The 18,508-nt window shown below is 38.2% G+C and overlaps 1 protein-coding gene across 13 annotated transcripts in view; it reads left to right on the plus strand.

Annotated features, from left to right (window-relative positions):
- FRYL (FRY like transcription coactivator) overlaps window positions 1-18,508 on the plus strand; it is a 163,598-nt gene that overhangs the window by 41,901 nt on the left and 103,189 nt on the right. The window contains exon 1 of one of the 13 annotated variants that reach the window (XM_077177554.1): window positions 784-923. The exons of the other annotated variants lie outside the window; for them this stretch is intronic. Coding sequence (XP_077033669.1) covers window positions 848-923 — 76 coding nt within the window. The 5' untranslated portion in view covers window positions 784-847. Of the gene's footprint in view, window positions 1-783; window positions 924-18,508 lie in introns of those variants that run through there. 13 annotated transcript variants of the gene reach the window in all.

Genomic DNA, 18,508 nt, shown 5'->3' on the forward strand with positions numbered 1-18,508 from the left:
AAACCATCAGAAATACCAAAATTGTGTCAAGTCCTTTAGAAGACGCTAAGAAAAAAAACCCCAAACCAAACAAACCCCAGCTCAAGTCCTTTAAAAGACATTAAGGAAAACAACCACCACCAACCAAACTCCTGAGAGTTTGAATCATAGAAGGATTTGGGTTGGAAGGGGCCTTAAAGCTAGTCTAGTTGCAGCCTCCTGCAATAGCAGCACTACACCAGGTGGCTCAGAGCTTCATCCAGCCTGGCCTTGAACTCTTCTGGGGATGGGACATCCAGAACTGCCACTGGCTGTAGCTCTTTTGCAGGCATCCACCGTGGGAATACTTACGGCCTTCCTGCCCTCCACTGCGATTGTTTTTCACATTTGTGATTTCCCATCCACTGTACCGCCACCCCTCCTTTGATTTTGATGATCTTTTAGCGTAGACGGCTTGATTGGCTTTTGGCACTGCGCAGAGCAACGCTGGGCGGTTTGTTTAATTCATCACGATTTTAACAGATCGGCTGGAAGTTTATTTAAAACTCGGAAAAGCACAAACAGCTTTTTATAGCCCCTTGTGGTTGTAGTTGCAAGGAGTCGCTTGGTTCGGCTGCCAAGGGCTGGGGAGCTCGGTCGCTGTGCCCGTGTCGCTGGGAGCATCCCCCGGGCGGAGCGTGGGTGCACCCCGGAGGCGGAGCGGCCCCGGGGCGGGGCCCGGCGGGCGAGGAGGGCTCGGTGCCGGCAGGAGCCGCCCCCCGCCCGCCGCCCCCCGGGCCCTGCGTCACGGCGGCACCGGCGCGTCCCTCCCGCGGGTGCTGGCGGAGGCGGCGGCGCGGCCGGCGCCCCGCTCCGCCCTGCCCGCACCATGCTCAGCCTGCAGGACTCCCTCTTCTTCGAGATCAGCATTAAGTCTCTGCTGAAATCCTGGAGCGGCAGTAGCAGTAAGTATGTCGCTGCACCCGGAATCACAGCAGTGTAGCAGATATCTTATCCCTTTGAAATTTTCTTTTTTGGGGATTTTTTCCCCCTATTTTTCTTTTTCCCTTTTTTTTGCATGTTGCCATGTGAAATTGCCCTTTAAAAAACAGGCTTTTAGTGGTCCTGTGTGCTGCTGGTGCAACTTGGAGCAGCCAGTCCGAGAGCTATCTGCTTCGTAGTCCTCATGAAATGTTTTGTATGTATATATTTGTTTATTATTTTATTTTCTCAGAGTGCAGTTATTTCAGTCTGATAAAGTTCTTTGCACCCTTTGCTGTCCAAGAGAAGTGACAGTAGATGCTCATCTCTGCGGAGTTACCAGATGCTGATGATGTCTTAGTTCTGTCAAGCTCCAAATGCTCCTTTGAAGCAAATCAGTCACCCTCGGACAGTGTATTTTACAGGGGGGCATTGTTTTTGTGCCCAAAACCTATTATTATGCCTACCAGAACTGCCCACTTTGATCTTCTGAATGTCCTGAAACGAGAGTTTCTCGGAGGATTCCTTGTCTGAAGTGAAGCAGCGAAGCAAAGATGCTGCTCTTGGTTCAGACAAGCCATCTGTCCTCACGTCACCCCTTCACACACGCTTCAATGCAGGGTCTGGGCCCGGAGCTGCCTCGCACCGTGTCGAAGGCTTTGCTAACATAAGCACAGCAACTTCATGACAGGATGCCAGGAGGTGACAAAGATGATGTAATTGGACGTCAGCTGAGCATTTCCTACGTCTGAAGTTTCTTGTATATCTGAAAACGAAAAAAGTTAAGATCTGGAAGTAACCAGCATCTCAGCTTTATGTTTCGTTATTTGCTGCTTGATATGTACTGGGATGCAGTTTCTACTTACCATACACTTCATCAAAATAGCTCCATTAGGATTTTTACCACAATACAGTAGTATATATTCACCTGTCTTGTTTGAAGGAATTAATAGCAAGTTATTTATTATACACTGTATTAATCAGTGCTAAGAGATATGCAGATGCTTAGTTTGTCCTAATAGCTCATTCAGACCTGATTTGCTTTTTGTGTTAACTGCTGTAATTTGTTTTAGACTGATAACTTCTAGACTATTGTCTTACAAGTTAAAGCAATTCATGTTTCAGAACAGGTTTTCCTTATAGGTTTTGCTTTTTAGTTTGTTTAATTTGTGTCTTGCAGATTAACAGTATCTGTTCCAAATTTTACCTTGTAATTGTACTTGGTAGTTATTAACATGCTTGCTGCAATAGAGATAACCAGAAGGATTTTTCCAGTATTTTATAGTAGAAGTTGAAAATACCTTATGAAAATGATTAAAAACCCTTATTGTTTCCAAACTAAAGGAAATCGTAGGTTACAGTCAGTAACAATAAATTTAGTCTGCAACTAGATATATCATTGTATAGTTAAGGAGATAAATCGCAGCTTCCAGACTAGATAATTGTCAGCTGTGACAAGAGAGAGTAATAATAATAAGATAGAGAGTAATAATAATAAAAAGGTTGTCGGAGAAGTGGTTATATATGATGCTATGTTTTCTCCTTTATGCCCTCTGTTATGTAAGCACAATGGAGTAAGATCTTCCTGACTCCTTCATCAGGAAGTGGCACTTGGATCATCTACCAACAATCCAATTTTCTCTGTGTGCTGGTGAGATAGCTGGGGTTTATTTCACTTTTCCCAGCATTGTCACTCCATTTGTGGGAATGGTTGTGATTCCAGCATAGCTGCACGTCTGCTCCGTGAGTGTTTGGGAGTCGCATTCTGATGGCGCTGTGTAGCCTGGCCGGGAGCAGAGCCCTCTGTGCAGCCTGTGCTGGCTCCAAGGACTGATTCACATGCATACCTTAGTGAGCTGAGCTGAAGTGGGCAAGCCATTTGCTTTGTTCCTAAAACATTTTCTATTCAAGTGATGCACTATGTGCAGAGCAAGGAATTACACAATATTTGTGTTGAGGATAAGCTTGGAAATTCAGGAAATATGCATATGCTAAGAAATTACTTCAGAAAAGTTTTTGCTATGTTTTCATAAAATTTTTAGGTGCAAATGCTACTTTTTATGGTTTTTATCATAACTTTAAATTTTTACATGCTGAAGGATGTCAGAAAAGGAGTGGGTGTGCTTGCATGCATTTCCATGTGCATAAAAGTAAGCATCTGCAGAGAGTGTTTAAGTGTGTAACAGAAAGGCAGTAAAGCTCCATGAGTCTGGTTAAGGGCTTGCTTAGCTGGCATAATGTTGCAGTGCTGGCTAAGGTTTTATTGTAGTTGATCTTTTTTCTTTCAGTAACAACAATGAAGTGACATTCATACGGCCTAGTTTCAGAATGCTATCTCTGTGCCAACAATTTTAGGCATTACTTCTTTTTAAATGGAGTCAGGAATGTTCTTTTAATCCAGCAGTGATGTGAGGATGTTCTTGCTTAAGAACTGATTCCTTACTGAAGTTGTGAATGTAACTGGGAGCTTTATACTTGCTTGTCCTCAGAGCTGCTTGGCTCCTTAGTATTTAAGGAATCCTAGTTGTGATGATGTATCTCAGTGCTCTTGGATTCTGTTGTTTAGCCCATTGCAGTTTCAATATGTGGTCTGTCTAGTGGTTCTTCTGAGTTCCTAAATTGTAGGAAAAATACTAATTTTGATTGTTGTTTATGTTGCTTGGTGTAAGAAAGCTCTTATATTTTGTCCATTAAAACCTTCATTTAAGGTTAAGGAGGTCTGGATGCCATGAGAATTGCTTTTAGTAATGCAATATGTGGGTTCAAAAACAAAATGTAGTGCTGCTTACAGTGAAAAGCATTAAGTAATAAATACCTTACTGTAAGATATGACACAAGTTTTAATGAAAGCTAGGCATGTATTTCTGGGGCTTACAGTCTGGACAGGAACAATGACTTTCCAGTAAGCACAAGTACAATCCATTATTGCTTTATTAAAAGCTTTTTTGTGTTTCCAATATATACTGTATTAGTAGTCATGTCCTGTTTGGAAATAAAGAATTATTTCTGGATTTTTTTTTTTTTAATAGGATGTATTGTCTTTCCTAAAGCTATCACAGAGCTTTCTGTTGCTGTGCTGCAGTTGTGCTGTATCTATTGGTAAACAGAAGGGACTAAACAGAAGGGTACACCTGTCATGTGGGTGCTTCTCTGTCCTTGAATTCGTCCCTATCTTCTTCTGGATGAATCAGTTTTGGAGGTGCTTTGTGAGATTTTCCATTCCACCTTGCTCAGCTTGGTTCAGAAGTCATGCATATATCTCAAGAACTTACGCTGGTTAAGAGAAGGCTGCCCTTTGACAATGCCCCTGCCAAAGCTACATTGAGGTTGTTGCCCTTGGCTTCTTTTTGATAAAGGTTTGTGACAGGGATTTTCAAAGTTACTGAGACTCATGAGCCTGGGAACAAAGTCTTGCCAGGAAAGCAAGCTGTATCTGCCTGGACAGCAGTTGGTTTGGAAATTGCTATAAAATCAGAAAGAAATGGAGCAGCTTTAAAAGCTCCAAATTATTGGAGCTATGGCTGCCAGGTGCTGATGAGCACATGAAAACTGGGGAGCTGCCTGGCAGATACTTTTGAATCATTCTTTCTGTGGATGAAAAAAAGAACTTGGAGCTTGCTTTTTAAGATTCACTTATCATCTCATAGGATTAGTTTGACTGAAGATTACTTCCTCCTTTACCAACCAAAAATGAACTCTTCGCTCTCAAGAGAGGTTCTGCTCTCCTAATACAGTATTTAATGAAGTAGATGTAGTGGATTCATTTTTATCCTGTGATTTTTTGTTTGAAGAAAGCATCGAAGCTGTAATTTAAATAAGAAAGGTCACATTACAATGTCATTATAGGAATGTATATGAAAGAGGACCATAGGAAGAGTTCTGGGAAAAGAAATGTTTTCTTGATGGTCTTGTTCTTTAGGAGAAGATGGGTGAGGTAGAGTACACATGGAGGTGTGTGTGGCTTTTTAATAAAACCACAGATTTGCTGCTTCAGTAGTTATTTGCTAGTGGTTTATACTTTTTAGAAGTAATAAAAGCACCAGTTTTTAACATACTGGGAGTCATTATTGTATGATAAATTTCATCTTGTTTCCCATTAACTGTTAAAGAGCAAAGAAAATGAAACTTGAGGAAAAAAATTAATCTGAGATGTTACATGATTGCTTCTCTTTCAGACTGTCCTTTGGGCTAAGAGTTATTAGTGGCATGGCTGTGCTCTAGAGAATGTTCATACAACTTTTAAATTCCAGTGGATAAACCAGTATTACGTCACAATGTAGAGAAGCCCTATTTTCATGAGATACTATTTTTGGTGCCTTCTAAAACAATTATAGTTATTTAATAAGTACAATAATAAGTAGGGTGTTAACTTCAGCATCCCAAACAATTATATGCTCAGTCTTTATTTTTGTTGGAAACTTTTTCTTTATTGTAACCTTGACTTCAAAGGATCACATCAGTTAGTAGTGTTGCCTTGTATGCTGAAACATGATCGGCACTTTCTAGAGAATGTAACAATTTTTCTTTATATCTTCCAAAACTGTTTTGACATGTTGCAAAGTGAATTTTTAAAATGAAATATGAATCCAAATGTATTGAGTTTTGGAAAAGCTACTAAATTCTGCTTTTTGGAAAAAAGCATCTACATCTAATTTGTGTTAGTAAATGTAGTTACAGGTCCCTGTACTACTTGAGAAGCAATTTTTTTCCTGTAGAAGGGACATATGATGACCTTTCCAGAATCTTTAAGTTGTCATGGGAAAAACAAGTTTCTGTCAGTAGTTAATTACCCAATACAGTGTGAATGTATCAATGTATTAATGTATTGTGGAGTGTGGCCTCCATATTTGGCTCTGTTTATGAACTTCTGTGGCCTTTGATGGTGGTCTCTTGTGCAGTACATCTCGAGGCACATAATGAGTCATTGCATTTCCAGATATATGGTGTGTTGGCATATTCATTAACAGAGGTGCTGGTAACAGTCTGTGTAGTAAAATTTGCTATGTAAAGAGAACATTGGGTGGGACTTTTTTTCCTCCTTCTTTCTTTGTTTCTGGGTATGTTTGGAACAACAAGGTCTATCAGTGGATGTAGGCTTGAAGAGGATAACAAGGCTGTAAGTATAACATCCAAACTAGTCAAACATCCAACTACCACCCTGAAGCTAAAGAGTACCGTGCATACACAAGTGAATGATCTCAAGGGAAGGAGGCTCCTGTAATGGAATGTTCAGGATCAGCTGCCTAGCAGTGAGAGGCTGCCTGCCTCTCTTGGTGGGCATGTATGGATAGCTCAGCTGGATCCTTGAGTCTTGCTCTCCTGTCTTTTGCATAGAAGCCTTTTTATATTTGCTCATTTTTCTTCTGTGTGACTGAAGATGGGGAGTGGGTTGGGTATTTTGGGGTTGGTCTAGCTTCTATTATTGCTGAGCATTCATACCTACTTGTATACTTTTTGCCTGCCTTATCTATTTGATGTCAGCAGTCTGTATTGTAACACCTTCCATGTAAGTTGGGCATTAGGGTGTGGATGCTCATTAGGGAAGTACATGTATCCAGATTTTTACCAGTTGTAATTAGCTAAGGTTATATGATATGGTTTTATGATATGATTTTTTTTTGTTTTATATGGTTTTATGATATGATAAGGTTATATGAGTAGGTTTTGTGCCCTACTTTGGACTTCTCTGCACATAAAGATGGAAAGTATGGAACTGTTATTTAAAACAAAATTTTTTTGAGGATTGTTTTGTGTGAAGTTCTTTGTATTGATTTTTTAATAAAATGCTTGTGTTGTAGGAAGTACATTATATGTTGAGATATGCATTATGTCTTCATCAGACATAGATATGCTAGAATGAGCTTCCCTTTGTGAAATTCTTTCTATGAAAGTGATAGACTTTCTGCTAAACCCATAACTAGATTCTGTAATGATTCAAAATGCAGAAGAGAATGCTGTTGAAAGGAGAAAGTGCACCAAATGCAAATCACTCTGTCAGCTACTGTTGCTGGAATAAACTGCCTGCTCTGCATGGACTTCAGGAAAGCTCCAGATAAACCAATTGCAACAAGCCATATCAAATACCCCATTTCTGCTGACTGGGTTTTTTTTTACACTCTAGCTCTGGTGCTTTTGTATTTGAAGGGGAAAGGTTTAGACATTAGGGGTTTAATAGCATTTAGGAGATAACTGACACAACGACATTTATTTATTTGGAAAGGTGGTTGCCAACTTTTTTTTGCTGCATTATATCCTGTGTACATGTAGTTAGAAGTTTCCCACTCTATAGAAGTAAATGTTCTTCCTCATTCCTATACAAAGAGTAATGATGCTGGTTAAATGGGGCTGTTTAATTCTGTTAGGTACAGTGCAAAATAAAGCGTCTGTTTAAAGAGGAAAAGGCCATTCTAAATCAGAAAGGACACTGGGAACCTAAAGGAAACTGGGCCATGCTACTGTAAATAAGAATTAAGTTTTTGAACTCTTAACATTCCCAGTTGCCTGGGTGAACGTCACAAGCAAAGGTTTATATTGGTAGGTCTGGTGGAAACTATATTTTGTGAGAGATTTCAGGGGAGTTTAATGAAACTTGATGTGTGTAATAGGCTACCAAGCTGCAATAACAGAAGAAAATAAAATATTGAGGCATAGAATTGCTTGAACTGCTTTTAATATTAGATACTAATTATTGGAAAATTAGGTTACAGAAAGAAATAAACTTTTTATCATTGAGCTTACTTTAATAACTCTTATTAGACAAATCCAGGAGTCTCTTATAGACTGATATAGAAGTACTTAAAATACAGCGATGGTCAAAAAGCTAGATGTGGAAAGTGTTTCAATGCAGTTACAGAATTACATGGTTTATGAGTCTTTAATTAATTTTCATCAGAATTTAAACTTGATGCCCTAAGTAGGTATAGTTATTAAAACAAGAAAAGAATGATGTGCAGGACATATTTTACTCCTATCAGAACAAATTCTTCTAATGAATATGTGTGTATATATATATATAAAATGCTTTCAAAGTAGTAGTAGAACACAACAGGCGTATGAAACATTTTCTTCATTCTTTGCCTTTTCTCATTCTTCTAAGAATCAAGAATTTGAAAATCCAAAGGAAGGAGTACTTTTTATCAGATATATGTAGACTCAGAAACAGACTGCTAAGAGTTTAAAAAACAACCATTTCAATCTTCAAAAATAACATTTTTAATTTAGAACATTAATATTTATAGGTTTCTTGCTCAAGAATTCATTTAAGTTCTAGAAGCAATTAATTTTATAAAGAGATCTTAGGAAAGCATGGGAGGTATAAATAACTCCTGTGCTTCTGCCTATCAGGCACAGCTGGCATGTGATTTGGGGATATTTTCAACTATATTTTTTGAAATTTTCTTTGCAGACAACTGGTACAGACAAGAATAGTGGTCTAGAAAGATGTATGAATGCCTTAAGCCCTTGCAAATCAATACTAGCTAATTATTGGATATTTGAAAGAACTGTTACATTCACAGTGAATGCTATCAAAGCAGTGTAAGTAGCTCTGGGGGTTGTTCATTTTCTTCCTTTTGCTTTTTTTATTCATCATCCCTGTTTGCTGCCTTTATTCATGCTGCTGAACTAGAACTGAAGATCTTCAGGTTAGGAAAGTGATGTCTGTGAGGGTGCCAGGGTCAGCGATCAGTAACAGCTCAGCAGCTCTTAGTGAAGCCCATGTTGGTCTTAGAGAATCGTGTGTCTGACATCCCAGTGGAAACCTGCCTCCTTTCTCTCTCCAACATCTTGCTTTGTGCTGGCTGTCAGCAGGACATAGCAGCTGGGCCAAATATCACCAGATTTTTACTGTTCTTTCAGCTACAAATGAGATCTTGTCCTGAAAAAAGAGAGGCTGGCAACTGGCACTTTGTTTTTATGACAGCAAAGTGAAGAAAGAAAGAAGCAAAGCCAGGTGTTCTGAGGTTTGACTGAGAAGTTCAAAGGTTTTTTTGGTAGCTGTTTGAACTCTGTGTCCAGAAACCCATGATAGACTAAGCTGGGGCTATTAAGGTGGAATCCTACATTGTTCTGCATGTAGGGGTATTTTCATCTTTTAATCTCTCTCTCTTCAGAAAGTAACTGGGTAGGAAAAAAGGAAAGAGAGTACCCAAAACCTAGAAATAACCTAGCAGAAGTGCATGGATTGCAAAAATTTTGCAATCTTTTTGTCTCACTTTTTTTCTTCTTAAATAATGATTTAAAAAACCCTGAAAGAGTACTTCAAGTTAGAATTTTTCTTCTGTGGGAAAAATTAAAAGTGTATCACTAATTCTGAAAGAACTATCTTAAGAAAACTATGGGCAAACTCCAAGTTTCCCAAATATGGCAAAAGGTGGCCAAAAGGAAAGTGATTTCACTGTTAGAAGTTTTCCTAGTATCTATCAGTGTAGTATTGTTCAAAGGTTAATTTGAATAATTTTTACTTATGTATTTATTTTTAATTTATAGTTCATGCCTATCTTTTATGCCCACATTATCCCTAAAGACTTTGCTGTAACTGGAAAACTGGAGTGCTCATCTTGGAGAAGACAAGGCAAAACAAGAACATAATGTGTTTAATCAAACAGGGGAGAGGGTGGCAGGACAGAGCCTGGGAGGTCCTTGGCATTGGTTCTATATTATTTGAAGTAAACCTGTAAGATTTCACTATCTAAAATGTAGTAAAGGATGTGAATTTATGCTACCACTGAGCACAAAAACATTTTGAAGCATATTGAAGCTGAAGTTCAGCATCACTAAAAGTCAATCTTGGTGTGCCAAAATGGTGTCTTGCTGTAGATTCAAGTCTTTAAAAAAAAATAGTATGCACTGCACTTCTCACTCTGAAAACCTGAAGTGAGGTAGTACTGTGTCCTCGGTTAACTTTAATTTAGATACTGTTTTTTTAACATATATTCTTGCACATTTCTAGTTTTTTCTCAAGCTTTTGTATGTCTTTCTTGCATGCTTACTTCTGCTGAGACCATCTACCTAATGATGCTGAGAAAAACGATGTTAAGTCCTTGAGAATTGTTTGCAGTTTTAAGACTGAGGTTACCAGGACTGACTGCCAGAAGGCAATTGTGAGTATCAGACAGTTTTAGCTATTTGGGACTGAGAGAGGTGACAGAGACCCATGAGGTGCAGCTGTGCCATCCTGACATGATTAAAACATCTCGGTGGTTTCTGGTGGTGCTAATATGTGAGCACGCAGACTTAAATCCCACATCCCGAAAGAAAAAGATGAGCGATGAGCTCTGGATGTGAAACTGGCGTTTCCAGGTCACTGGCCAAGAGTGTAGCTGGGCAGAGGCCAGAGCTTGTTATCGTTTCATGGTTTGCCTTTGGTCTCCTTCCAGGTGTCAGGGCTGGAGCGCTCCCTGCTTTGAGGCCCTAAGCCCCCACCATGCCCAAACTCCACCTCTGCTTCTGTTCCCCCCAGAAGCTGGCCAGTTGTTCCATCTCATCTGTGTTTTATTACTGGAGACTGATTATTGAGGTCATGTTTTATTAGAATAGATACAGAATTTGCCTGTGTAACCTCAATATAATGAGGAAGCTTGAGCTCCAAAACCTTGATCAGAGAGTCTGAGATTTCCAGGGTTAAGTGGGAATAACTGGGCAATGTATAATATCAGTTCTGTTAATAGTATACCTGAGCAAGAATGAAGAAAGTATTGCTCCATTTTAAAAATAATGCTGCCAATATATTTATATATTGCAGCTTAGGAGATGGCAGCATTGTCTACCTCTCTGTAGTAATTCTGGTTGGAAACTTAAATGACCTAATTTTTATTTTTCTTTATCATGTAGCAGTAGTAAGCAGCCCTACAGATTATCAGACCATTATTTGTTTTGGGATATCCTCTACTAGGAAATTTCACCCTCTCTTCCTAAAGAGGGATGAACATTAAAGAATTTTTAAAGCAGAAATGTAATCGTTTCATATAATTTTTCCTGCATATTCCTCATTTTTATATTTGTCGTGAACTGTGTAGTCATCTAAATATCATGCAAGTACTGCTGTCATTATTGGCCAGCCGTAGTTGGTGTCAGCACATGCAGTTAGATACTTAGTTCCTTTTCAAGCCCCAAAACATGGTAGTATTTGAATGACTTGCAGATCTGAATGTAGCTATGACACAGTTGTCTCATCTCCTTAACAGACTGCTCTCTTTGAAATATGGATTGATGTATAAACATGTTTTTATCCCTGTCCATCAGCTTGTAGGCCAGTGTATCTGTTTCTTTTCTGATAGACTGGGGATATTTTCCGTGTCTTCCTACACAAATACAAAACCCACTATTTATTTTTTACCACAACACAGTGTAGGTAATGCTGTTGCAACATTGTATAAACTGTGTAGCAGATGTAAATGTGATATCTTGTAAGAGGGAAAGCAGATATTATTTAATATGAACTGAGGGGAGCAAAGTGTATGAGTCCAAGAGGACCACCAAGCAGCCAGGCACTAGGACAGGGGGGGTGCTCAATGTCCAGCAAAAAGCCACCACAACGCTTGTGTCAAGCTATTACATCTGTAATCTATGGTCATGGTGTGGGAGCCAGGAATGTCAGGTGTATCATTCTCCATGTGTCCTGGGCTCCTTTTCAGTTGGCATCAGATTTTGGAGCACTGTTTTTGACGTTGTCGCTGTTTAGTGTGCCCATCCTGTCACACTTCTGTGAGTCATTACATGATTCTTTGTCTCCAGCTCTGGGTGTGTTGTGAAACTGCAGGTGGGTGAGGTGGGTGCAGGGGGATCTCTGTACCCACTCAGCCAGGTGTTGTTCATGCAGGCCATGCTGAAAGCACCAGTTCCCTGGTGTCTCCACAGCCAGAACTTCCCATTCATATCAGCCCCAGCCTCTCAGGTACAGTTCTCTGCATTGCTTTTTAGAGCTTAAATGAATGTATTGAAACCAGATAAAGGTTCCTATTGCAGAGAGAGCAAACTACTTTTTGAAGTAAATTAGAATCAGATAAAAAAATAAAAAGAAAGTTGAGGGAGTTAGGAGAAAAAAGTTTTTTTTTTTCCTTGTGATACCAGTACACGCAGCTCAAATCTTTTAAATGACCAATTTAGCCATGTATTTTGGAGTTCCATGGACAAGCATATGACAACCTATTTTTACTTCAGATGTGACTAGTCTCCTCCCATGAAACTGACAAAGAAGCTGGTAACTCTGAAATCTTGGTGTGTTTATGGTGGCTAAGAATAGCATGGCACTGAGTATTGTCTCCATATAGAAGTCTAGTGTGAGTGCTGGCTGTGTGCTTGCTGGTTGGGATTTTTTTGCCAGGTTTGTGCTATGCCCTTGTGCTTCATCTGAGGACTCAAAGCCCTGAAGGCTGTCATCTGCTTCCCTAAGGAATTGCAAAACTTGGGATTCTTCCTAATTTAGTTTACTTTTATTTGCAGTAAGCATAGATAAATTTAGTCAGAAAGACTGATTAGAAATAGAAGTGTCTCATGCTTTTTCTTAAAAAAAAAAAAAGCTAACTAGGGTCTCATGTCAACTCAGCACTACCTTTTGCTGTTAAAGACTTAAAAAGCACTGAGAACCCCCAAAAAACAATACCCACACTAGCCCACACATGCAAAGCAAATTTGGATAAGTGTCCTAGTGAACAATCCTAAGTTTTCTATATATTTGTTAATTTTCATATTCATAGAACTTTTTTTCCCAAGAAAATAGTTGTCCCAGACTATCAATAAATAAAGCAGCTGACACTGCTGTTTTTCTGTAGAATTTGAGGAATGGTCTTGACTCAGAAGAGCACATTTGATAAACAGGAAAAGCACAGACAATTTACTACACCTATTTAAAAACAGAACTTACAACAGCATTATAAGATTGTGTTTATGCCTTCACAAGGAAATTTTTGTTGTAGTTGAAAAATACTCAGTCTCTCCTATGTGCTGATAACTCTTTGGTAATATCTACTGGGAACTGAAACTCATTGGAGTTGAATTTTCAGGAGAGCTGATCCCCTGAGTGCAGGGCAGAAAATTTCATTCAGGGAAATTATCAGGTTTTTTTACAGTTAAATATAGGTAATTACCTGGATGTGAAAAGAAAAAGGGGTTTGTTTTTTTATTCCTCAGCAAAATTACTAAGAATATGCTTTTGAAAATGTTGGTTTCACTTTTTCTGTTTTTCTTCCTATGACATGTTTGTGTTAAACTTGGCAGATTGAGTTAGTCTAGTATATTTTCCTTTTCAGCTCATATGTTCATATGAAGGATTACTAGGCAAAACTGACAGAATCGGAGCGTGGAACAGTTGTGCTTTTCTGAAATTGATATTTAATGCATGAGATACTTTTTGTCCCTCATTTGTGTATGCTTGAGCATATTCCAATGCTGGATTGTATTTGTTTATTTATTCTCTCCTTTGCTTTTTTAATCCTTGTGTATATATACCTAACACTTCAATTTTCAAAACATACCTTGGTATCAGAAATACTATTACAATTTTTCTGAGTACATCACTAGACAGTTATTTACAAAGAAGTGAAGGTGCTCTCTAAGAGGACCCAGTCTGGGCTAATGTATTGGTTTTGGGGTTTTTTGTTTGTTTGTTTGTTTGTTTTTAATGATACATTATTTGAAGTTCTTGGTTACCTTATAGCTGACATTCCACAGTCCTATTCTTAAATAATCTTTTAGAGCAAAACTGCCAGCATTCATTACTTTCTTGCATTTACTCAGGAAAGGTATCAATTTGACACTAATGAGGATAATTGAGGATAATGAGCATAATGAGGATAATGAGGAAAAGTTTTTTTTCCTCTTTGAACTGGGAGCTGGAATTGCCCTCTTCTCACAAGGAAAGAATTAGCAGGCAGCGAAGTGAGAGAAGGTTAAACAAACTACCTTGGCTGTGCTCTGCAAGAGACCTCTTTGCAAAAGCTGCTGGCTTCTGACACAATCTTATTTGGAAATAAAATTAAGCATAAATTTGTTGAGTATTTTGACATTGTTTTTACTTCAAATACAGTGGACCAATAGGGTTTTTTATATCCTTAAGTCTGCAAACTGAGGATGTGAAGTTTTGTTTTTCCAGAGAACTGTGGATTAGGAAAGATGAGATAAGGTATTTAAGTTTCTGTTTGCTAGTTAACAAAGGCATACCTGTGGTCACTTTGACTTTGTTACAGAATGCACTTTTTGTGTGTGGTGTATACCGATCTTTTAATACATTGAAAGGAAATAAAACATCATTACGTTTGCAGTGACAATTGTTAAGAGTGTTTGTGCAGCCTGTATTTATGTGTATTCCTTTGCTGCTATATCCTTGCCTTAGTTTTAGATTTTAAATGCTAATTCTTAAAACTTTAGATTTATTTTGTGTTTTTCTTTCTCTTCATGTAGTTAGCATACCATGGAAGTGAATTCTTAATTCAGAGCAGAACAGGTTCACTCTCATCATTGCTGTGGAAATGTGTGTTTTCTTAACTTACAGATCAGTGTGTAAGGAAATCTGGAATAAACACTTGTGAATAAAATTCTCTTTCCTTCTCTTCCTACTCTTTCACTCCACAGGCCTGACTAGTGTATCTTTCACTGCTGCCTTTGCTTCTCTTCTGCTTTTTAGTTTAACATAATTTAGCCAAGCATTGATTTAATTTTATTGCCTTTGCTAGCTCAGCTTAACACAGGATTCAGAGCATCAGTGTGTTTCCAGCCTGGTGCAGCCTTGAATTTGATGGCAAAAATGGATTTCTCTCTTAGCAGTAAGAGAGAGCAGTAAGTTCTGTTCTCTGCCCCACTTCCCTCACCCCATGGACTGTGCAGGGCACACTTTCTGTGCCAGTCAGAAAGGTCATGAGTGCTTGCAGATTTACCAGTGTGCCCTTCCCTGTTGCTTGAAAGTTGACCATCAGTATCTGGCTCTCAAATGGGAAGGAGAGGGAATGATGAGAAACCAAACTGCCCTCAGCAAGCTTAAATTTGCTCTGTAGGAATCTGTATCCCCCTTGGAAACTTCTTCTAAATAATAAAAAACTCCAGGAGACTGAACTGAAGGAGAAATAATACTAATGAGTTATGGCCTCTCAGCCATTGCATGAATGCACAAACCATATAAAAGCATGGTAACTGACTGGTATGCTGGTGACCCTGAACTTATAAGCCCCCATGAAAAGCAGGGAATAGTACTGGCTCAGACTTAGTGGGGACTCAGTTAACATTTTCCAGATGGATCAGAAGAACTAACAGAGCAAGCCAATATTAAGCAATTCTGTCTTTCCTCTCCATATTCAGTGGGAAGTTGATGTCTTTGTCCCAGTTGCAGAAATAAAGTTAAATAAAAAATAAGCATCAGATACTGCCCTTTAAAATTAATACTGTAAGCTTTTTTTTTTGGCAAGTTAATCATACTGGAATAAATCGCTTCTGTGTTTGCATCGTTAATGAAAGTATGACTTGCAATGCTGTAGAAGCCTAATGCTAATGAGGATAGGAAGTAAAGAAACAAGATTAGGGATTTTTTTTTTATACTTATGTGGTTATTCTTTTGAGGGAACACAGAATTTGTAATTGAGTGAGTGTTGATAGTTATATATGTTCATTTGTTAAAGTTCAGTGTTTTGAAGGAAGCTGAGATAGCAGGGTGGATACATACATTCTTCGCTTGTGCTATGCAAAGTAGTTTGACAGTTAAGGGCATGTTTGGTCTTCACAAGGTCTACTGGGAAAGGAGACTGAAGGTACCAGATGTGTGCTTGGGGTGGTATTGTTTCTCTGAGAAGTTTGCAACTTGATTACAGAACTGTTTTCAAGCAGAAATTACTGTATTAAAGTCTAGCTTGCTTTATTATATGTGCAGCTTAAAATTGCATTGAAGGCAGTTGTATTAAATGTCAGGACACTAAGAGTATTTCTGAAAACTACTGTTGGGAATTTAATTTACAGCCCTGAATCTTTGCATTCCTGCCATTATCCTGCTTCCAAATGTGATGGATTATGTTTAGATTATGGACAGATGAGACTTATCCTTTACATTCTTTGAAGCTGATCTTGCATGAGACCAGCTTTCTGACAGTGTAGTTTGGAAGTATGCTATTAATTAAATCTCACTTCTTTCTAAATAAGGATTGCTGTGAAATTCAAAAATATTATTTTTAATTAAAGTACTTTATTTGAAGAGGTTTTCTATTCTGGCTGTTGTTCTAGAAAAGGAATTACATAAACTATATTTTTAATGATCTGACACTTTAATGGCCAGGATATCCTGATGGCATGCCGTAATCAAGAGTGACTGGGCAGGACTTGAGACAATTGAGTTCAAACTGATTTCCTCTTCCCCCTCTAGTTTTTGTGTTCTATCACATTGTTTTCCACTGTGTATGGTTTGCTCTTTTGGCATCTTGTGCTATCAAAATTATTTTTTAATTTTTCTTTTTTTCCTGTCTGATAATAATCTACATGCATGGTCTACCATACAAGGCTCTGTAAAATGAGTCACAAAATGAGTTGTACTTCTTGCATATGTGTCTAGAAATTTCAGCCAGTATTTCCCATGTATTCCTAGCTGTTGTGTTGTTGAGGATTTTTTAAAATGTATGTAAATTAATCTTATATTAATCTTAGTTATTTAAAAAAATAGTATTTCATTTTAAATTTCTTGTTTGCCATGGTAGTTACTTCTGCCATAGATGGCACAGTCTGTCCTGCTGTTTGACACTACATTAGAATTACAGAGCACTAGAGATCAGGTGATCTTCAGCATTATCTTTGGAGCTTCTAGAAGCCTTTAATGCTGTTAAATCCAACATTCTCAGTGGACAGAGGGAGCCCAGTAACAACTAACAGTCTATTTCTGACTACTGCCCTGGGTATCCTCACACTATCCTGAATGTCAGATCTGATCTCTTTTTCAACCATTAAATTTCTTAATAAAAGTTTTTGTGCATTCTACTCCAGTAAATAAAAAATACTCATCCATCTGTTGTAGGTGATTGTGCATTGTGTATGTGGCTGTTGTTTGTCCTGTTCAGCCACCGTTCTGTGAGAAGCAGGTGCTCCTCGTACACTATGAGGATAGAGGGTTAGAAAGAATGTTCAGTGGAGCTGCCACTTCTCACCTATGTATAAAGGTGTGGACGACTGCCACATTCCATAATTGCAAAGCCAGTAGGATTCACTTGGAGAAATTCAAAGCCCTGGTTCTCTCTTCTCATGTGTCTGAGTTGACGAAAAATAAATATTTAAAAATAATTTCCCTGATTTTATCTCAAATCCATTTTGTCTTTTTATCTGTTCTAAAGTTTCAGGAAAGAAATCATATACCTATTTTATTTTTGACTTTTCAAAGTAGGGAAGGGACTATAAGAGATGAGGTCCCATACATAAATTGGAGTATTTGCTGGTTAGAGTTTACTCAGCTGTTAAAGCAGCTAGACAAGAAGAATGTCTTGTTCTCTTCATAATGCTTCCTCAAAGAACATCTGAATATTAGTACAAAAAAGGGGTAGAAGAACAATGTGGTGGAGAATATAGCAAAAAGTCTCCAGAGGGTTATGGTGATGGGGAGTTTAGAAAGGAAGAAGACCTTTCAAGGACTTTTTTATGTTTGATACATGGGGAATTTACTTCATATATCCCAGACAATGGTTATATGTGTGGAAAAGATGCTGGAGAAATTTTCTTCTTAACTGAAATATTTGTGGTTAGTTACAGTTGGGTTTTTTCTAATAATTAAAAATGTCACTTTCAAGTTTGATGGAATATTACTTCCCTTTTACTTCTTCTCTTGTGGGAGACTGTTTGGTTGCATTTCTAGAAATTTATGCCAAATGAAAATCTAAAAATCACATTTTAAGAATGAAAGTGACAGAGGTATTAACAGCAGTGGAGAAGAAGGCTACTGAATCTCTGGAAGGACTGAATTAGTTTTAAGGCAAAGCTCGAAATCTGAGGATCATTTGTAGCAGCAAGACTTCTAAGGGATTGCAATCTGGCCCAGATACCTAGAAAACCAGATATTGCCAGACAAGGTTCTATGCCTTAGAATTTCTGCTGTGTCTTTGTGTTGGCAAGAAGTAATGTTTCTATTACCGTTCTGGCCTGTGTTTGCAGAGTCTATGAGAGCAGAAAACAAGTTTCATGTGAGTACCTGTAACTAGACAAATTTACAGCTGCTCTCCCAGTTGAGTCAACTTTCCCTAAAGAAAGAATGTTCATATTTGCTGGAGGTAAAAAAAAATAATCTTTAGAATAAAACTTCAAAGATTTCTGTGAAGATTTTGTTCTGTGGGGATGTTTTTAGTCCAAATGAAAGCTCAGCTGTCATAGCACCAGTTCCCACAAAAAACTCAGAAATACCTTGTGTATTCTCTCTCAGGCTATACTTCATGTTACAGCCGTGTGGTTAATCAACTACTTGTTGAAATTAATTTATCTTCTGTTTATTGATGCAGCATTCATTTATGTTCTTTGTCCCAGAGTTTGGCTGAAATTAAACATATCTGAGACTCCTTAGAGAAGTTTTTAATAGGGAAGTGTTTCTGCTGCAGAAGTAAAATGTGAGTTCCGATTTAGA

Source organism: Agelaius phoeniceus, chromosome 4, assembly GCF_051311805.1.
Source record: "Agelaius phoeniceus isolate bAgePho1 chromosome 4, bAgePho1.hap1, whole genome shotgun sequence".
Classification (NCBI taxonomy): Eukaryota; Metazoa; Chordata; class Aves; order Passeriformes; family Icteridae; genus Agelaius; species Agelaius phoeniceus.